The sequence below is a fragment of the Osmerus eperlanus genome, chromosome 4 (assembly GCF_963692335.1).
Source record: "Osmerus eperlanus chromosome 4, fOsmEpe2.1, whole genome shotgun sequence".
In the NCBI taxonomy this organism is placed as follows: Eukaryota; Metazoa; Chordata; class Actinopteri; order Osmeriformes; family Osmeridae; genus Osmerus; species Osmerus eperlanus.
Window position 1 is genome coordinate 12191749 of NC_085021.1, and position 21005 is coordinate 12212753.

A 21005-nucleotide genomic window follows, 5' to 3' on the forward strand; every position below is an offset into this window, starting at 1 on the left:
GGACAGTTTGGATGGAAATATTCAAATGAGCTGGAACATAGTGGACCCATTCTTAAACAGGGCTCCAACGGGCATATCAAACCCAATAGCCATGAAGACAGTTTTCTAAAGGTCGATGGAGATTTTATATGTACATGATCTAGTCGGGAGTCTGTAAAACACAGTTTTATGAGCTTTTTCAGAATGGTTGAATGGAGCATAGCTTTGACCACATGCTCTTGCCTAACCATGGAGCACTAACATCATGACACAGCCTGAAGAGAAGCAGTTGCCAGGGTGTGTTTGGTGTGCTCTAGACCTTGGGGCAACTGACCTCAGGTAGGGTGTGTGTGGAGTCCTCTTTACTGGAACACATGAGTGGCTCTGCTGGTCCAGTACACTTCCATCTGGTGCTCAGACAGCTACCACACCTGAGGGACAAGATAAGGTTAGTCTAGTGTGTTTGTGAGTGTGTGTGTGTGTGTGTGTGTGAGTGCGCGGGTACTTGAGAGTGTTTGTGTCTGCTGTGTGTGTGTGTGTGTTCTCAGACAGCCTAAACTGGAACACCTCCACTGTGTGTGCCATTCTTCAGCCTGAGGGGGAGACAGATGTCCACACCAGGCAAGAAAGTGCTCGAGTGATACAAACTCTGAGGAGGGGTCTGGAGGGGTGTTAGAAGAGGGGTACACGTGACAAGAAGATGAGGACGGCGCTGAAGAAAAGCAGACAGCCCACTGAGGGACTCTTATCAGTGAAAGCTATTTTCTTTTTCTCTAACTTTGCTTCTGTCCCGTTGAACCACGCGAACACAGAGGAGCCCTATAACACTGATCCACACGAACACAAACGCCCTATCTGTGTCTCCGCTCGCCTCGCTAACCCCTGACCCAACCTCAACCATCTCTGTCATACACAAACAGACTGGGCACATAGTACACCAAACACACACACACACACATACAATGAACACACACATAAATACCACGTCCACACACACAGCAGCACACTGAGCACACAAAGCTGTACTGACTCTCAGGGCCTCTCAGTGAACAGGGTGGTTAAACACACACTCTCAATCATGTCCCTGCCAGGGAGAAAGATGTCAGGGAGAAAAAGACTTCAGGGGGCAGACAGAGACAGCAGACAGAGACAGAAGGAATAGAGAGACAAAGATGACAGTGACGAGGACGACCATATTAAGAACAAAGAGTGAGAGAGAGTGGGAGAGGGAGAGGAAGGGAGAGAGAGAGAGAGACAGAGAGAGAGCGAGAAAGAGGGAGAGAGAGAGAGAGAGAGAGAGAAGAGAGAGAGAGAGAGAGAGAGAGAGAGAGAGAGAGAGAGAGAGAGAGAGAGAGGAGAGAGAGAGAGAGAGAGAGAGAGAGAGATAGAGAGAGAGAGAGAGAGGAAGAGAGATCGAGAGAGAGAGAAGTGGTCAGCTGTTGTCCAACTGGGCAGAGTGGAATGCTACCGTCTGGTTGTCATTAACACTTCACCTAGTAACCACTCTGACCAGGCTGTGAGAGAACTGTCTTAACACACACTCACACAACCCACACACACACATCCTGAGAATTAGAGAACCATGCACAGAACATGAAAAAAGACCCCCATATCCAGTAACCGTGTGGAAGCAGTACCTTAGGAGTCTCCTTGTAATAGCTCTTTCTGGAGTTATTAAAAGAGCAGCTTGAAGTGATTAAAAGTTGATAGAGTATCACAGCTCCTCAGATAGCAACATAGCACTCTTCCTGTGAGAATGGCACTTAGCTCATTATCACCTTCAACAATATGCCATCAAATTTCACACCGCCAGACCTTACTGAGGACAGGTTTAATACACACAGTCATACACACGCCAGGATATACAGAACTTCAGAAATACAATCTGTCTGTACAACCTTAAAATCATTATGACACGAGCCATCACATCGTGTGGACCTTCAGACATGGTCAAAAAAGGCAGGAGCACAGCAGTTGCTGGTCCCCTGGAGGTTGCAAATGAGAGGGGAGAGAGGCAGAGGAGAGCAAGAGAGAAGAGAGCAAGAGAGAAGAGAGCAGGGGAGAGCAGAGGAGAGGAGAGCAGAGCTGGGGAGAGCAGGGGAAAGCAGGGGAGAGCAGAGGAGAGGAGAGCAGGGGGGAGCAGGGGAGAGCAGGGGAAAGCAGGGGAGAGCAGAGGAGAGGAGAGCAGAGGAGAGCAGGGGAGAGCAGGGGAAAGCAGGGGAGAGCAGAGGAGAGCAGAGGAGAGCAGGGGAGAGCAGGGGAAAGCAGGGGAGAGCAGAGGAGAGCAGGGGAGAGCAGAGGAGAGGAAAGCAGAGGAGAGCAGAGGAGAGCAGGGGAGAGGAGAGCAGAGGAGAGGAGAGCAGGGGAGAGGAGAGCAGGGGAGAGGAGAGCAGGGGAGAGGAGAGGAGAGCAGGGAAGAGGAGAGGAGAGGAGAGACAGGAGACGGGAGCAGAGCCTGTCTGTGTGACCACACTGCCTGAAGAGCCGACAGACCACAGCTCCCCACAGGAACAATCAACAACCAACAAGACCAGGAGCAGGCTTCACTCATCCAATTTCCTTTATTTTCATCTCAAGAATATTAACACAACAGTGAATCCTGTTCAAAACCTCAACCAAGCTACAGACCAAACAGACCTTCCATAACATTTATCCACCAATGTTGCAGAACAGAGCTTTCAGGCTGGACAGAGGAACATGCCCTGAGTGACATCAGCTGAGACAAGAGGCTTTGCTCTCCTTTCTGCCTTGAGCTACATGTGTGCAGAGAGAATGCCAGTGAGACTAGAGCTGACATTTGGCCGACATTTGAGTGATGCTAGGACTTGGCAGAGGTCCCTGCACTGGGACCTGTCTGCATGAGCGCCTCACAGCGCCCATATTGGTATTAAAACCCTGTGTGTTTTGGTGCATGTAGTTGTTAGAGACGACTGTTATGTGTTCTATTTGGATTATGGAGTGTATAGTTAACAGCAGTAGGATTGTGTGTGTAGATTTGTAGTTTTAGGGTGTGACTCACGCAGTCTTGACATGGATCATGCCCGTCCTCTCACAGTCATAGATGACAAAGCTTCCTGACACCACAGCAGTTCCGTTCACTTTTATTGCCACGTGAACTGTCAGGTGATCTGCCACAACAAACAAACAGATGTGTTCAAGATACTACCTTGTTTAGAGTGGGAAGAGTAGGGTGTAGGGGTGTGCTGGGGGGAGCCCTTACCTCTGCCAGGGGGGATGTGGGGGTACCTGTCACGGGGGAGGAGGGGGCAGGTCTGGATCTGGGCAGGCCCATAATCCAGGTGGACGGTGGCTGCCGTGGAAATGCCCAATCCATAATCACACTCCACACGGGAGCCAATGAGATCAGGTACACTGCCGTTGATCAAAATCCCTACATCCTGGGGGATAGAGGGAGGCAAAGAAGAGTACAAGTTATTAGAGTGGGTGTTGCTGACATGGTTAATGGGTTTAACCAAATGTTAAGAAATTGGAAGAGTCATAGCTCCAGATGATATAGTTTATTGTAGTTCAAGATAATTAGATCAATTTGGTTGATGATATTGAAGGCCATATGGCACAGAAGCGTGACTGAAAGGGAGAATCTTGGTGTGAAACATAGCACCCTGTTGACGTGAACTGACTTCACTGGCATCGTTTCAAAATGTCTGAGGAAAGGGGCAAAAGGGTGAAGAAACAGACAGCAGAACAATGCTGGTTTGAGATGCCAGCTACATGTGGTAACATGCTTCAGTGAACTCTATTCTATTGTCTTTGGAATTGATCACTTCCTAGCTATGGTGCAAACTTCCTGCTTCCTGCCTTATGCTTCCTGTTTGGGGAGACGGCAGTGGGCCCAGCTTCCTGTGGCCCTGAGTGATGTCTTGGGATGGGCCAGCTGCTGGACCTATCCAGGCTTAACTGACTTACACATCAACTAGAGTGTCGGCCTTATCAGTGTAGACACCTCCTCCTCATACACATGCTTAGAACATCAGCCAACAATATAGCATTGATTCACAATGTATACGCAACAATAATGAGGTTGCATACACACAGTAAAAACGTATGTGTCTTTGCCCAGTCTTGGTACCTTGATGTCTGCAGACAGGCTGATCTCAGGGGGGGTGAGGGTCATGGAGGGGCACTGCTGGGATCCCTCGCCCATTCCGATCCAGGAGCGAGCCAGCGGGCCCAGGAGACACTCCTTCTGGATGGTGCACCTGGGGGGGGGGGGGGCACAGGCAGAGGGTCAGGCTGACTGGACGTGACTGGGAAGACAGACAGAGAGGACTTACAGTAACAAAGAGGTTATGGGACTTTCCAGCGATGGAGATCTAAATGGTTATTAGCGATGCTTTTCATTTCTGCTCCCAGTGAATATTTAGACATGTTCAAACATCTTTGTCATATTTAATGCTTGAGTGTTACAGTCTTGTTCCCACATTTGTGTGTACGGTATCAAGCTGCTGGTCTCATCTGTGCCCGAGCTGTCGGTTAGGATAGTTCTAACAGTGGCCTGTTTCACTCTGGGACATACACATTCCCAGCAGCTGGACCTATAGGCACTGAAATCAGGGACAACTTAGTTTAATTACAGTACTACCAGACCAAGTATTTGTCCATGTGTGTGTGTTTAAGTGTAAAGTATGAATCCGAATAAATCATAAGATGAATTGACCAAGCAGGGTGGTCTCGTATTTTGGCTTCTGTTTCACTACTAAGCTTAAGAGGTCCCTCAGCACTAGGCTGAGTCAGGACAGAAGGACACAGAGACCTTCAACTCTGGACAGAGCAGCAGCCCCACATAGAACAGCAGTTACAATGAGTTTGACACCTATATTTATATATGCTTTTAATACTTTAATGGCTTTTAGAACAAATAGAACATTGAATGTGTGTGAATGAGTGTTTGAGCGGATGTGTATGAGGTTGTTTGTCTGTGTGGGTGTGAGAACAGATGTCTGTGAGGGTGCTTGTATGTTATTGTGTGTGTGCCTGCATGTGTTTGTGACTGATTGCATTTATGTGTGTGTATGTGTGTGGTGGGAAGATACAAACTTGTGTGTCTGTGCGTGTGTGTTTGTGTGTCTTTGCATGCGAGAGTGAATGTCCAGATTTCCAGTCCCAGGGTGCTGAGGGGCCAGCAGGGCTGTGAGGTCAGCCACGGGGATACAAATAGAACTCAAATGCTCTGCAATCCCACAAACATCCCCTACATACTCACTCCACTGCACACAGACTTTCACCAAACTCTAACTACCACTCTAGAATCCAATCTCATCTAAAACACATCCAACATATGGCAGACAACACCTAATAAGGCCGGCGTCATTCAGGAACACATTTGAGAAAGACTCCCTGGAATAGCAGAGAGACAACATAGCGAGTGTCCAAAAGACTTGCCTAAGATTCCTTTCTGACCGGAAACATCTGCAACCGTGACTCACTGGCTCACCCACTGAAGCATCATGGGGTTTTTTTCTCACTTCCCTTTTTAAGAAAAAGCATGAACCACCCAATATCTAATGTATTCACATATAATCAGTCAACAGTTCAAACACCCTGTGATCAGGGCGTGAATATTCACACATAATGTTCATGCCATCCTTACCTACACACACATACAAGCACACACCTGTCAAATTCATTGGCTCAGCAGACAGACCTTAAATTTAAAAAGAACAGCTCCTTAAAATAAACAAAGTTAACACCAGCAGCTGAAATATGAGCTGAGAAAACCCATTCCTCACAAAGTTTGTGAGTGTCTGGGAGGTGATAAGGAGGATAAGCTGATAAGAAAGTTAAACACCTTAATATATGAAACTGAGCCTTGGAAGTACCACACACAGATAAAGCATATTCACGGACCACATTCTCAAGGGCATAAAGAACACATCCAGTAAAGTTAATCCATCAACAACTTACAGTGCATCTAGAATACAGGCGGAAAGTGTAGCTACACCCGCTCAGACAAATGCGTCATAGTCATCCAGAGTCACTCAGACACACACACACACACACAAAGGAAGACTGTGATGGATTCTCAGATTGTGAGATCACTTTCTTTTCCTGGTTGTGTTTGAGTGTCTGTTTGTATCAGAGAGGGTCATCCTCCCACTGAAGGCGAACTCAGATGACCTGATAGGAGCTCTCATCCATGGATGGGCCAAGCCCCCCCCCCCCCCCACCCCCCCACTCCCCCCGCCCACCTGGACCCGACAGGCCTTCCTATCCACCCAGCGTGACTGGTCAAACATTGCCACAGACACACACTCATGACATCAGCTCCCAATCCTCAGAAAGCAACACAGAAGAACACACAGGCATGTGCAGGACTCTGTCACGCACACACACAAAGGCACACGGCATGAAGACGTGCAAACTCACGCAGACAGACGTTCACATATTCACAAAGACACGAGCGCACACACACACACTTTGACATTTCCTTGTCAAAAGATCCAGTGTGTGCTCTCCCTCCCACAACCACCATCACAATCAACGCTCCTTTGTAAAGGAGGAGCGAGGAGGAGCGAGGAGGGAAGGGCAGAGAGTGAGAACAGAGAACAGAGAGGGGAGAGAATGGGGGGTAACTTGAAAAATATGTATGTGAGACAATGAGGAAAGGGAAAAAAGAGAAAGAGACAATGATAAAGAAACTGGTAGAGGAGACTGAAACAAACTCCACAGTATAAAAGGAGGAGAGCAGAGGAAAACCAACCCATACATAAAGGGAAAGGAGAGAAGGCATTATAAATTCTTCCCCTTCTGCAATATATTTTTACCACCTTTACCACACACACTGGCACACACGCACTCATCTACACACGTATGCATGTACACACACCTACACATAATGCTCTTGTCAGGTAATGAAATGAATACAATGTTATTCTATCCCAGGCCCCCTCTCTCTCTCAGTGCCCTCTGGCCATGCCAGAGCCCAGGCACACACATCACTAACCCTCTTCTATCTCATCTACTAATCTGCTTTTATCTCCCAACACAGCCCTCAGACACACATACACACACACACACACACACACATACATACATACATACACACACACACACACTCTCTGCCCTTTGAGAATACAACACTCTAAACACAGCACACAAGAGTAAGAGAGCAAGACACATAGAGCACAGATCCGAGAAGCCAACCCCCACAATGACAGAGCAACAGGAGGTGCTAGTCCAGTCACTGCTCATTGGATGGTGTCACTTCGGCATGTTATCCAACAATGACTAGAACAAAAACTCTGCCATTTTCCCCCCTGCTGTTCTACTTGACTGACAAAATCTAAAGGTGCCCAGTTAACTGACACTTTGTCAGAATGGACAGTGTAGTTGGTATGTTGGTGTAGTGTATTGATTTCCTAGCAGGCTGATAGATGGTAGACTCCCACCTGTTCTCCAGTGTACACCAGCCACAGTGGGCGTCTCCGGCTCCCAGACAGTCACTGCAGCTGCCGTACTGGTCACACACCGCCACCTTCACCCTCAGCAGCTAAACAGGACACATACATACATACACACATACATACACACATACATACATATGCTTGACAAGCTTGTCTACCACCATCAGTGTAAAGCCACAGGTGAAGCCACAGTCACAGACAATTACTTTAAAAAATACAAATTAGGAATTCAAAGAGTCACATGCAAGCAAGATTTTTCTTCTTTTCTCTATTTAGACGTGTAAAATAAGTTCTTCCAGGGGGAGCTTTTACATTTAAAAAGTAAGTCAATTCATTTTCTCTTTCACACATTGTCAATGACATTTCCAGATTTCCCCAGCACCCCTCCATTCCCATGTGTGAACAGTGGTAATGTATGTGCCTCCACTCCCGTACACCATGAGACCTGGAGCAAACACATCCTTGAGAAAAAACTGACACTTCAATATTGTAGAAAGGATTTGTATTACAAAATGCTACACGAATTGCTTTGCAAAAAGTTCCCTCTGCAAAAAGCACCTACAGTGGGTTAGCATCCTTCCTGCAAAACTATAAGCAACCATTAGCTGTACAAACAGTTTGCGGTATCAATATGCTGTTCTACAAACACGAGTGTTACAGGAATTAGTGATTGGGAGAGGCTAATGTTTTGCAGACTTACATGGTGAGCAGTCATGACGTAAAGGAAGTTCCTGTCGTTGGGGTCGAAGGTCATGATGTGGTGAACTGATTCGCCAGGTCTTAGCTTCAGTGTCCACTGATTGGCCACAGTCTGGTTCCTTAGGAGGGTCAGCTGTAGAAAACAGAATATGTTTCCATTTTTACAGTATTGACATAAATACTAACTAGAGAGGGTACAATTTCTGGGGAAATTGTAGGGTGTGCTTGCTTGCGTCGGTTACACAGGGGTCCGTTTTTGGATGACATTTTTACAACTGATATTTCTGTATATTTTATATAAAAATGCATACTTATTATTCATAAAGATTACATAGATTTAAAAGCATTTTTTTTTTGCTGCTCATTTACAACTGAAAATACGAGTGAAGTGTAGAATGAAATAGATGTCTTCTCATTTCCCCTGCAAGAGGCAGCCTCATAGCTGAATCAAAACGAATACATTTGGCAGACCGGTGCAAAAATTTACCTAATCTCTATGACTTAAACGTCCTTTTAAGTTTTTCCCTTCTCGTGATATTTTAAGGCATTTAGCCTACTCATATTGCATTCATTCATGAATAAAGAACCTCCTTTGAAGATTATTCTACGACGTTACCGGCAGTAGAAGATGGAATCGCGATTCAAACAGTACCATCTGCTAACTGAAAATATGCCCCCAAAAACGTAAATAAGCTTGACATTTATTTAGTGGAAAATCGCTTTCATAAAAAGCTCACTGGTAGCGATCGTTGTCAGTAACAACGCCAAGTGCGATATAGCCCTGTGTGGAGAGCTGCCCCGGTAAATTGTACTACTACAGTACAGTACTAGACTACTGCTGTGTTCGTCTTGGTAGCGATTGCGTTGGTTGAATTGGATTTAACGTTCCATTGTACGGTTTAGGCTGAAATTAATTATTTTCATGAACAGATTGACAAAGTTTAGGCTGCGGCAATGAAGTTAAGGTTAGTAGTTAGATAGACTTTTGATTTAAGTAAGAGGAGTGCCGAACATTTTCTGTCGCCGTTTGACTTCCTACAGCTGTGTAGATGTTTTTGTAGTGTCTCGCGTAGGCTACAGCGTTGCAGTGAGCAACACTGGTTTGAAACCACAGGTAATGATAATTTCACCCACAAATCGTTTACTTGTAATGTAATGTCATAATAAATCCTACAACGAAAATGTATTTGTGAGGAATGTTTATTTTAACGATTGAAAACAGATGCATCATAGACCACTGTAGTATGTGTTGCCCGGGCAACAGAGGCTAATGTCATGATGATAATACTTCAGTGACATAGTAGACTACTGTTTCCGAAAGTAGATGTACTTCCTTAATAAAATCAGCTTATATTGTACATTACACGTCACAATTGTGTGTCATATCACAAAGTAAAATTAGTAAATAGTTATCACCCTGGCCTCTTTGCTTGTGGCGTTTCTGCAGCTGCCTTGCAGTAAAGCAGTTATCTTAGCTATCTCCCAGAAGTTAACAAGCTGCTAAACTAATGTTCTGCTAGAGGTAGTCACGCGAGTTTTCGTGACGTTAGTGACGTAAGTAGCGTCATTGACTGTGGCTAGCAAGTTAGCCACCGTTAGCTTCACTTTTCGCCACAAAAACTTAATTTCCACTTAAACCATGCAACGGAACGTAAATCCCAATAGAAGCAACTCAATCGCTACCAAGACAAAACTTTTGACACCTAGGTTGTCTATGTAGGCCAAATATTGACTGAGTTTTAGGGGGGCAAAAAGAAAAAAAAGAAAAATAATAATAATATATATGTGAGAGAACAAAGGTTGTGCCCTTGCCGAAGGCAAAGCACACCCAATAATAGGAATCAAATGTTGAAGTATGTCAATTATTTTCTTGTAGAAAGAGATCTCCGGAGATAAATCGTCATCTTCTATTAAACAGCCTGGTACTCTATAGTTCTGCACTGACGATACAATATAGCTGAGTTATAATAATGTACTACATTCCAGATTCTGCAAGTTAAGCAGCTTTCTTAAATAAGGTCACTTTCAGCTTGTATAAAAGAGGGGGTTTGATTTTTCTCTGCCAAATATTATGTCAGGTGCAACACGTACTTACAGAATAAAATTGAGCAAAATGGGTTTATTTCTATTTTATGTGGTGTGCAACACCCACCCCCCACCACCCCCCACCCCCACACATACAAAGTCTTCAATAGAAAATTCAAAGGCAGCAGTGACTTCCTGTCACACTAACAGTGAGGATCTTGTTTTTGTAAATGTCTATGGTTAACTGTGAGATCCTGGTGACAAGCTGAGACTGGGTTCCTTCTCCATGCACTGACCACACACAGACATACACACAGACATACACACAGACATACACACAGACATACAGTACATACACAGACACACTGAAACCTTTGCAAATACCAGACAAAAAAAAAGCTATGCCCCACCAGTGCTGAATCTGAAGCTAAATCAGTATACCATGAAACACTCTATGACTGTCTAACACACACACACACACACACACTTCCTCTTTCTCTCTATGTATCACAGTCCTGGGGACATTGCAATGTATGCCTAACCCCCATCCAGGTCAATAGAGAACAAACAAACAGAGTGGGCCAGTAGGGAGCAGCCCACACCTGGCCAGAGAGCAGAGCAGAGGATAGGAGGAGGGAGATGGCACCGTGCACAGCCAGGTCACACAACAAAACACCTGCTCTACTGGCAGGTCACTCCCCCTCCCCATTCTGTCTGTCTGCCTGCACATGAAAGACTCAATTCAACCCAGGAGTGGTCAGCTGCCACAAGCTGTGTGTGTGTCTTTGTGTGTGTGTGTGTGTGTGTGTGTGTGTGTGTGTGTGTGTGTGTGTGTGTGTGTGTGTGTGTGTGTGTGTGTGTGTGTGTGTGTGTGTGTATAAGAGAGAGAGAAAGAGAGAGAGAGAGAGGATATTAAAAGATAGAAAGCAAAATATCTGAAGGTTGAGAGAAGAAAGAGAGAGACTGTGTGATTGTTTACAAAAGACTAATCAAAGGACCTTTTTATGTCTGAGATGGTGTGGTATAGACAGAGAGAGAGAGAGAGGGATTTGGGGACAATGATTGCTAAACTGAGATAGATTAAGATTAAGGAAACACAATCTTGGTAAACTACAGAAAGAGACTGCAAGAACAGAGTCCGTCCTACTGCAGTAAGAGGTAGACTTAGTTAAGGTGTAATTAGAAATTAGTTCATTGAGGGGTCTCCTAAACACAGGAGCAGAAGCCTAACTTAATCTGTACTGCTGTTCCCTTGTGCTCAGACTCAGCCATACTCACAGGCACAATCACATTACACACACTAACAGCACCATTACCCTCTGTAACACTACTGCCTTCAGGGCAAACACACACAAAGCACCACACACACAGAAGCATACATAGTAACGTACATGCGCATGCACACCCACAACACATGTCATTTGGAACATAAACACATGCGCATATGCATAGTTGCCCCAAGCTGTACACAATGCATGCACAGCATGCCGCACACACATGCAGCACGGATACAAACATATACAGAAACACACACACACACACACAAACAAACACTCTAGATAGAACTCTGACACAACACACAATCAAGGGGTATGTTCAGTGGTGAACACATGCAATATAAACACCAAACCACTCTTTCGCTCTCTCTTTGTGGCATGAGGGCACAACCAGACACCTAAAAACCCTAAACATACAATCAGGCAAACCAAATGGACACGCACACACACACATGCAAACACACACAAACACACACACACCAAGCATCGGGTGTACAAACATAAACCATCCCAACAAACCAATTATCTTTAGTAAGGGCAGCAACAACAACAAAAAAACAGATTTTCAAACAAGGGGAGCTTTCAGGAGGCCTGAAACAAGACACCCTCCAGCAGAATAGTTCTAACATTGTAAAAGGTACCAGTCTAATGAAGAACAATAGGGCCAGAAAGCTTTCAGACAGTTTTATGTCCTTCCTCCCAGCTGAGACGTAGCTCATGGCGCTCCCTGTGTTGGGGCTGTTCTGTTGGCTCAGTGAGGGGTGACTTGGAATGCGGGTGAGACAGGATTAAGGAATTCCGCTAATTGGAGGAGAACGTTTTTATAGGCTGAAGCCACTGCAGATGTTGTCAAGCTGAATCTGTGGACTGCTGTCTGAAAACCTTCACACTCTGCAAGAGTGAGTCACCTAACAGAACACACTGCAGCTTCTTCTCTCTGAGGGTGTGCAGCAGACGACCAGGCCCCTCGTCATTGACTGAAGGGTTAACTGAAGGGTTAGGCCATGTCTGACAGAGCAACTACTGTTAAGTCAACTATTCTGTTTTCGTAAGACTGAACCTTAAAAGCCACATTTGTTTCCTTGTATGAGGGTTCTAACCACATCCACGATGGTAAATTGAGTAATAGAACAGTTTTGTCGTGCCTAGTGTTGGGATGTGTGTGTGCGCGTGTGTTTGTCACCTTGCGCAGTCGTCCAGTGCTGGTTCCCAGGAAGACCACAGTGTGGTTGTGTATATTGTCCACGGCAACTGAGGTGAGCCCTATGGCCTCATAAAGAGGTGTGGCCCTCAGAGGCCTGCGTAGGGCCAGGGGGTGCTGGAGGTGGGCTGCCCCACAGTCAAGCTGCTCCGGCTGCAGCTAATAACAAAGAAGAAGAACTTATTTACTGAACAGACAGAATATGAGTGACAGTGTGAGAATCCCGACCACCCTTCACCCAATAAATATGTCAATACATGGACACGGTAATGCTATAAATAAAAAGTGAAACTTTAATTAAAAGACATGCAAACCCATGTAAAATAAATAACAACTAGAAGTCAATTTGGTTGGTCTAATCATTTTAGTCCATCTGAAGACTGTATAGTTAACTTTGTCTCTGTTGAAGAAAATAAAACCATGAACTGACTTTATACCATTCCACATTAACGCTTGGATGAGCACCACAACTAGAGATTTATTTGTCTCTTTTTGTAAGCAGAGAAGCAATGACAAGACAACATAGTGGATATCTTTGGAGTCCGTTCCCACGCGCAGCTCTTCCCTGGCCTCTTTGCTTATCATAAATTGTGTCCTTGGCTTTCTTTCAATGCAGAGCCCTCAGCCACGCTACAAAAATATCAGATTTCAACGGTCACAGCAGAGGAGAAGCAAAACCGAAGAAAGCCTTTCTTCTCGGTGCAATATGATGTCTTTTCTTTGAGAAAACACAACCACATCAAGCCACAAGTGGGTGCCTGGGGAAAGGCTCTGTGGGCTGAAAACGTCTGGCGTTCTGGTCACGTAAGAATGGCTCAACCAGCATGGGTGTCTGTCTCTCAGGACCTCCGCATCTCAATGACCTGACAGCGAAGGGGTCTCTAGACTCCGCAATCAAACAGTCCGTTTGTTACGATCTCCAACCTGTCAATCAATCTAGCCACACTGAAAGGATGGAATTTCACAGCATTCCTCAGACTGCGCGCAGAACATAGGCTTCAATTTCATTATGAGGCACTGCCACTGACTGTTGGAAACAAAAGAGTCATTTTACATTTGATGTAAAATCATGTCAGCAAATCGAATAACTAAAACTACTTGACTTTTTGGTTCTTTAGAAGTTACTTTTATTCCAAATAACTAAGTTACTCCTTCTGTTAAGCCTAATGCAACATTAAGTGGGAATTGGGGAACTGTTTGTATTTCGTGATTGTTGTAGGCCTACTCGCGAGATAAGTATCTGATCCATCCTGCGGTTCCCATAACCTTCGCATGCTTTGGAGGATCCTTCAAGCAATCCTGACCCCAGGCGCACTCGTGACATGGGAAATGTCTCCCCTCATGAAAGCATCATTCATTATAGTTAGTCTACTAAAACTGTCAAGTATGTCATATCAAGTTGCCAAAAGCAACAGTGAAGTACTTACAGATTAATATGCTTTCCAAAAAAGAAAAATACGTTTATTTGAAGCTTCAGACAAAAATGTAGGCAAAGTGCAAACTTCAGGAAAACTTATCAGCATATCGGAAGAAACGGGTGTATATTTTTTAGATGTATTCAGAACCATAATTTTAAAAATATTGGTTAGGGGGGTATTTTATACAGTCTCATATACAGTATATATGGGATTTATACTAAACCAACCCTCCTTATAAATTCCCTAGCCCCATGTGCACACATATTACATGTATACTTACAACTAGAGTGCCCTTTTGTATGCACGCTGCGCCAGAGCCTTGAATGACGCTGTCCAGCACCTGCACATCGCTGCTGGGGGAGTTGGAGCAGTTCTTACGACCCTGTCGGATCTCCTCCTCGATGTCCGCGAATCTAAACGCGCACAAAGCAGACTTTCTGTCCGCTTTTGCAAACACGCCGAAGAGGTAGGAGTCCGTATTGATCTCGGCTGGGTGGACGGACACAAGCCGGTTATATATGTTACCGTTAGATCCACATTGTAGCGGCATCTGGATGTAGGATTCTGTAAGTTTCCGACTCTCCGCGCCAGAAGTGGGTTTGCGTGTACTATCAGTGTCCAAACATATCCTGGCAAGGATGCTATTGGGCTGGCTCTCCTTATGGCCCATTTTTGCGTCATTGTTGATCGCAATGTAAGAATACGTCTTCTGTATAAATGCATGTACAAAGTTAAGTTTGTTTTTTGGTTTCACCTCCTGCTTAATTTTAAACACGTTATCCTCAGACGGGTTGATGTCATAAGTGAAAAGCCGGGATAAGTCCTTGATGTTCAGAGACCGAATGGCAATCTCCGGGGTGTTCTCGAAGCGCAGGTCCTCTTTGCTGTGGTTCTTCGGGAAGAACGGGGTGCCAGCCCCGGTATAGGTCGCCCCGACCAGGAGCCGCGTGTTCCCTCCATGGCTCCTGAAGATCAGCCCCACGGTGGAGGCATTGGGGTGATTTGCTGCGATATTCAGCATGCTGGGAAACACAGTTTTCTCTCCCTGAGGGGGGAACTCCACCGCTATCTCCGATATGTTATCCATTCTCCTAAGCTCACAAAAGCCCTGGTACACGGAGCCACACACCAGAAGCACCCCCTGCTCCCTGTCCAGCTCCAACAGCTTGTTGAAGTTGTCAGTAAGGGATTTCGGATGCTCGCACGGAGCCTGCGGTAACTGTGGCGCATGGCACAACAGGTTGTCCTCAACCGGACCGGTCCTCTTCTCCACCTCTAAACTCAGGGTCCCGTTCAGCTGGTAGATGGTGTTGACAGTGGCCAGGTATACTTTTGTAGATACCTGGTCAACCACGAAATTATTGGTCTGGTTTGGAGACTCGAATGCCTGTTGTATCTGTAGCGCGCGAGCGAAGCGCGGGCCATGGATACTCCAGGGTGATTCCAGAAGCAGGACACCGAAGATCAGAACAGCTATCTCTGTCGAAGGAGGCATGTTTCCTTCTGGTCGGGTTCCGCGTGTTCTGTGCCGAGGGGTGCATTGAGTAAAGAAAAAATATTGTGTTTGTTCCTACTGCGACAATCTAAGAGGAAAGGCTGTTTCCTGCTCAACGCCTAAACACAGAGTGACGTGATAGCCTCAGAGAGCCGTTGCTCCTTCTCTCAGTGCAGCGCAGCGTAGGCAGAGTGAGCTGTGTGAGAGCACACTAGCTGCTGCTGCTGCTGCCCCTTTCTCTGACAATCCCAAAAGTCAAAATGCCCTTCGGTTGTGAAAAACTATCATATATTTAGATACACTTAGATAATGTGTTGTATTGGAAATACAAGGTTGTGCACATAACGCGCCAAACGCCTTTTCTAAATTAGATATATAGGATAGCCTACATTCACATTAAATCAACTGATAGGCTAAGTTGAAGGACAATATATTTATAATATGATATTAAGGAGCCACAATTTCGTTAAAATTATAGGTGCTTTGTGAAATGAAATCAATAAATGAAAATCAATTAAATGAAGAAAAAAGATTATGACCTCTGTGGATGTAGGCCTATAGAGATATGGACCACTAGGCCTGTCCAAACTCAAAGACGTTCCGCTCATCCCGGGGTTAATTGCAGGTCAGTCCTCCACCTCCTGTGCCCGTGTTCCCTCAGCTCCACGATTAGTTCTGCAGATATGCCGAGGGTTCCGTTCTCGCACATAAGGTAGGGTAAGTAGCGTGAAAGTGCTACCAGATGGGCGCATCGGCACACCTTTCCGCTTTTCGACGTTCACGTCGATTCTGCATAGCTTTTGGGGGTTTGTCTCATAAATATTCAAACGCAACACATGTGCCTCCTCTCAAAAATGTATGATAATGGGTGTAACTTAATCACTTTCTCAACAGAGATAAAATTATGCTTGTCTTTCACAGCTCCGAGATGAGAGAACATGACAGTTCCCAGCGGGATATTTTCCCTCAAAACAGTGTGCGAAATCTGCGCAACAGGCAAAGCTGAGAACCCAAAAACTTGAGTGCAGTTAAATTCATCCTTCTTTGCTGTCTCACTCATAGGTTACCTCTATATCCAGTTGTACCCTCAGGTCAATGCTCTTCCTCAGTCACCGCTCCGTGATTGGCGCTGATAAATGCTGCCAGGGTTTGTACCGTTTACATCTTGGCCACGCGCATCAAATCTAGCAGTGTGGAGGGGCAGGAAGGTCCTCTCTGATACGGCACAATACACCATGCCACAAACACTTACACACTTACACACACACACGGGGTATATATTTATAGTATACTCCGTTCAATCACAGATAAACACCGCGCGCTCTGACAAGCGCACTCTAATGTGATGGCTCCGTGCACTCGGAGGTGATAAGGTCCAGGGTCATGGCTTTCGAGGATCAGCTATCACTAGAGAGGTGTAGGCATATAGTAGTGCCAGTGCTCCGCTCGGATAATTTGTGATTCGTGACACTAGACTAGGGCCTGAAGCTTGTGTGTGTGTGTGTGTGTGTGTGTTTGTTTGTTTCTTTGAGTGAGTGAGAGGGCATTTTGCCTGGCGACGTTACTTAAAACACTTCCCTGGAGAACCGAGTCTGGCCTGTAAGAGCCTCAGACCGTGACTGAAGGACGACCGAACGAATCTGTTTCCGCCCTGATAAGGAGTTCGATATTTCAGGGCACGACACCTCCATCGGTTCAGCGCGTGTATGCTGCCACACATAGCTTATATAAGGGGTAATTCATATGCAGATAGGTAAGTAATATTGTTTGGTATACCGTATGGGCTACTAATATGACGTAAAGAAACCTTTAGCCTGCAGGTCATTGCATGGGTCTATTGGACCATGGAAGGGGGAGATCTCCATCTAGTGGCCCTATGAACACATGCCACCTAGATTAAATCAGTTCATTAATGCCAGAATAAAATATCGGTAAAAAAAAATGCCAGAAAAAAAGATCTGTTTGTCAATGTACCACTCCCAGTGTTCGATGGTAATTGCACTTCAACAGTTCATTAAAATTATCATAACACTTACACACACTCCATTTAGCAGTATAATTTGAATGCTTTAGAATTAGTTGCTTAGACACAATATCAGCTTCACTCATGCGCAACGTAGAATCTCATCTAGTGTTTGTGTTCATTCCATTAACAATCTAAATACCAAACACACACATATGTACACACAGATAAATGGCAGAGTAAGTTAGTCAGGAATGCACTTTATTTTATTATCCCACACTTAGAAAAGGACATTGGAAGGCACTGGAGTGGTTTAGCTACACAACCCTACCATGCTGCATCAGAAAGGTCACTGCAAGGTCTAACCAGGGCCAGAGAGCATCTCTACTGGGCTGAGTTCACAACCACAACATATGAACAATATTCATTCAGGGTGTATATTCATTCTGATGCCATAAATATGTCTACATCCACTGCAGTGTCAACTAACTTCCATTTATTCCTATTCTGTAAAACTGTTCCAAAGTAATAACTATAATCCTGAACACCACCCCTATCAAGGAGGGCTATGCATCAGCAACTATGTATGGAATTGCTATCAAGTGTATTACAATCTTTGTCCTCTAGCAGTGTACAGTACTAGGAAGTGCAGGTCAACAATTCCACTGATCGGACCTACTGTTATCTTCTGTGGAGCATGGTGGACTTTAGCTGGACTGTCTCTGGAGCAGATGAATAAAGATAAGACAGATCCTCTACTGAGCCAGCATACTGAGTTGTAAACCAGGATCAGAGTTAGGACATGCGCATCTAAACACCCAACATCCTGATCACAGAGGTTGTGTCTCTCACAGTACTACATCGCCCTCACCTTGAAAAATGTCATTCATGCACTACAGCACCGTGTGCTGTCTGTTCACACGGAAGGACTAGGCTGTCTTCTCATGCTTTGAGACTTCCTGACCTAGGTCTCCTTCTGGCACAGCTGACCCCTGACAGGCCCCTCCCTGTTTTGGCATGAAGAATGGTAGGGTGGCAAAGGGTGGGAGTGGAACACTCAGCAGCGACAGTAGAAGTGCGTTGCAGAATATTCCTACACAGGTAAGTGCATTGATTTGACATGGCAGTGGAGACAACTATTAATGTAGATATGAATCAGCCTTCCTTCAAACTAGATTTTAGAGGTCAAATTTGGAAGGACATGAGGACACCACCTATCAAGTCTGTGTCATCTACAGGATGGACGACCTATGTATTTTCACATTCTCCTATACCCCCAGGGGGTCCGGTACAGGGTGCTGTAAGGTGCTGGGATTCTCTAAAGGTTAATAAAAACGAGCATTCAGAAAAAACACATTTGAGACCAAATGGATAATACAGTGTATGGGCTATCACATTAGCCCCCATGGTCCTATTCAGTGGTTTTGTGGCAAGTTGTCGACCCAAACCTCTGTCTTTTCTGGTGCCACATTCTATATGTAGTTAATGTTTGTCACTCTCCTATTTAAAACAGTTCAAGTTCTTGTTGACTTAAAAACGTAAATCATTTCTAGTAAAACAGTACGGAAGCACAAGGAGTCTCTATGCATGATGACACAAAACATAATGTCCTTCCTTTGACTCTGGGAAATGGAGGGTTCTCTGAGGTTGTCTGGTCTCAGAATCAAGTAGCAGTAGCAGAGGTTTGAGGAACGTTTGCCTTCACATTTCTACCAATCACAGCTCGGTAGTGAGTCATTTCCTGAAGGCAGCCTAAAACATGTTCATGTCTCGACATAGGGGCTGGTTAGCCCCTGAGGTGAATAGCCAATCAGTTTCCTGACAAGCTCCTCTTTGTGCAGAGTGGGAGGAGCTTAATGCTACATGGTACAGAATACAATAATGTTTCAAATAAAATATTAGAAAATGTAAAGACAATATACTTGATTAACCTCTAAAAATAAAACCAGTATGACATTGCATCCTGTGAGGAAAAGAACACTATAATATCTTGTCTCCAAATATGTAAACAAAGTCTCTTCTTTTCCAAAGGAAAGTCATGTGACTGTTCACTGATCTTCCCTCCTTGTCTCTTTCGCTCTGGTTTACTTCCAATTCCTGCATATCTGTGACAGCTGATTGGAGAAATCCTCAGAGCCCGACGAGACAGCCTTCACATCCTATTGCAGTTAGGCTCTCCGGCTTCCTGTATGCGACAAGAAGTCACACCATTGACGTCTCCTTAGCAACGCGAACACTACCCGCCTGGCCCTAATCATCTGGGGGGCTGCAGCGCTCGGTGTGTGTATCCCGAGAGGGCGTCCCAGTTCCTCCACAGGAAGGCGAAGAGGAGGACGAGGAGGAGGGTGGAGAAGGAGCGCGAGCGCGTCTTCATCAGGGGGACGACACAGTTGGCCACGGTGGAGACGAAGACCAGCAGCACGGCCATGAGGGCCAGCAGCACGTTGATGAGCTTCCCCAGCAGGGTGCGGGCCGTGGCGTTCTCCAGCCCCTCCAGCTGCACCACCTGCTGCTGCTGCTGCTGCAGCTCCATCTTGGAGATGCGCGTCTGACACGCCTCCAGCGCCTCCTGCGGGGGGGAAGGGCGACCAGCAGGGTGAGACACACCTACGTCACGTACTTTAAGCAGAGACAGAGCAGTGTTGAACTAGAGAGGGTACAATTTCTGGGGAAATTGTAGGGTGTGCTTGCTTGTGTCGGTTGTACAGGGGTCCGTTTTTGAATGACATTTTTACAACTGATATTTCTGTATATTTTATATAAAAATGCATACTTATTATTTCTAAAGATTACATAGATTTAAAAGCATTTTGCTGCTCATTTACAACTGAAAATACGAGTGAAGTGTAGAATGAAATAGATGTCTTCTCATTTCCACTGCAAGAGGCAGCCTCATCGTTGAATCAAAACGAATAAATTTGGCAGACCGGTGTAAAAATTGACCTAATCTCTATGACTTAAACGTCATTTTAAGTTTTTCCCTTCTCATGATATTTTCAGGCATTTAGCCTACTCATTGCATTCATTCATTAATAAAGAACCCCCTTTGAAGATTATTCTACGACGTTACCCGGCAGTAGAAGATGGAATCGCGATTCAAACAGTACCATCTGCTAACTGAAAATATGTCCCCCAAAACGTAAATAAGCTTGACATTTATTTAGTGGAAAATCGCTCATTCATAAAAAGCTCACTGGTAGCGATCATTGTCAGTAACAACGCAAAATGCGATATAGCCCTGTGTGGAGAAGCTGCCCCGGTAAATTGTACTACTACGGTACAGTACTAGACTACTGCTGTGTTCGTCTTGGTAGTGATTGCGTTGGTTGAATTCAATTCAACGTTCCGTTGTACGGTTTAGGCTGAAATTAATTATTTTCATAAACAGATTGACAAAGTTTAGACTGTGGCAATGAAGTTAAGGTTAGTAGTTAGATAGATTTTTTATTTAAGTAAGGAGAGTGCCGAACATGTTCTGTCGCCGTTTGACTTCCTAAACAGCTGTGTCTCGCGTAGGCTACAGC

At 45.1% G+C, this 21005-nt stretch overlaps 2 protein-coding genes across 6 annotated transcripts in view; both read right to left on the bottom strand.

The window, feature by feature from the left end:
• Positions 1–15705, bottom strand: part of plxnd1 (plexin D1) — a 46567-nt gene extending 30862 nt beyond the window's left edge. Inside the window, 8 exon segments of the mRNA XM_062459103.1 lie at positions 310–410; positions 2999–3107; positions 3200–3377; positions 4070–4199; positions 7389–7489; positions 8104–8235; positions 12588–12764; positions 14304–15705. Of these exon segments, the coding sequence (XP_062315087.1) occupies positions 310–410; positions 2999–3107; positions 3200–3377; positions 4070–4199; positions 7389–7489; positions 8104–8235; positions 12588–12764; positions 14304–15518 (2143 nt within the window). The 5' untranslated portion in view covers positions 15519–15705.
• Positions 15706–17633: 1928 nt separating this feature from the next.
• Positions 17634–21005, bottom strand: part of tmcc1a (transmembrane and coiled-coil domain family 1a) — a 35292-nt gene continuing 31920 nt past the window's right edge. Inside the window, exon 7 of one of the 5 annotated variants that reach the window (XM_062459104.1) lies at positions 17634–20050. In XM_062459104.1, coding sequence (XP_062315088.1) covers positions 19736–20050 — 315 coding nt within the window. In that variant the 3' untranslated portion in view covers positions 17634–19735. The remainder of the gene's footprint in view (positions 20051–21005) is intronic. The other 4 variants (XM_062459105.1, XM_062459107.1, XM_062459108.1 and 1 more) reach the window with 4 other exon arrangements.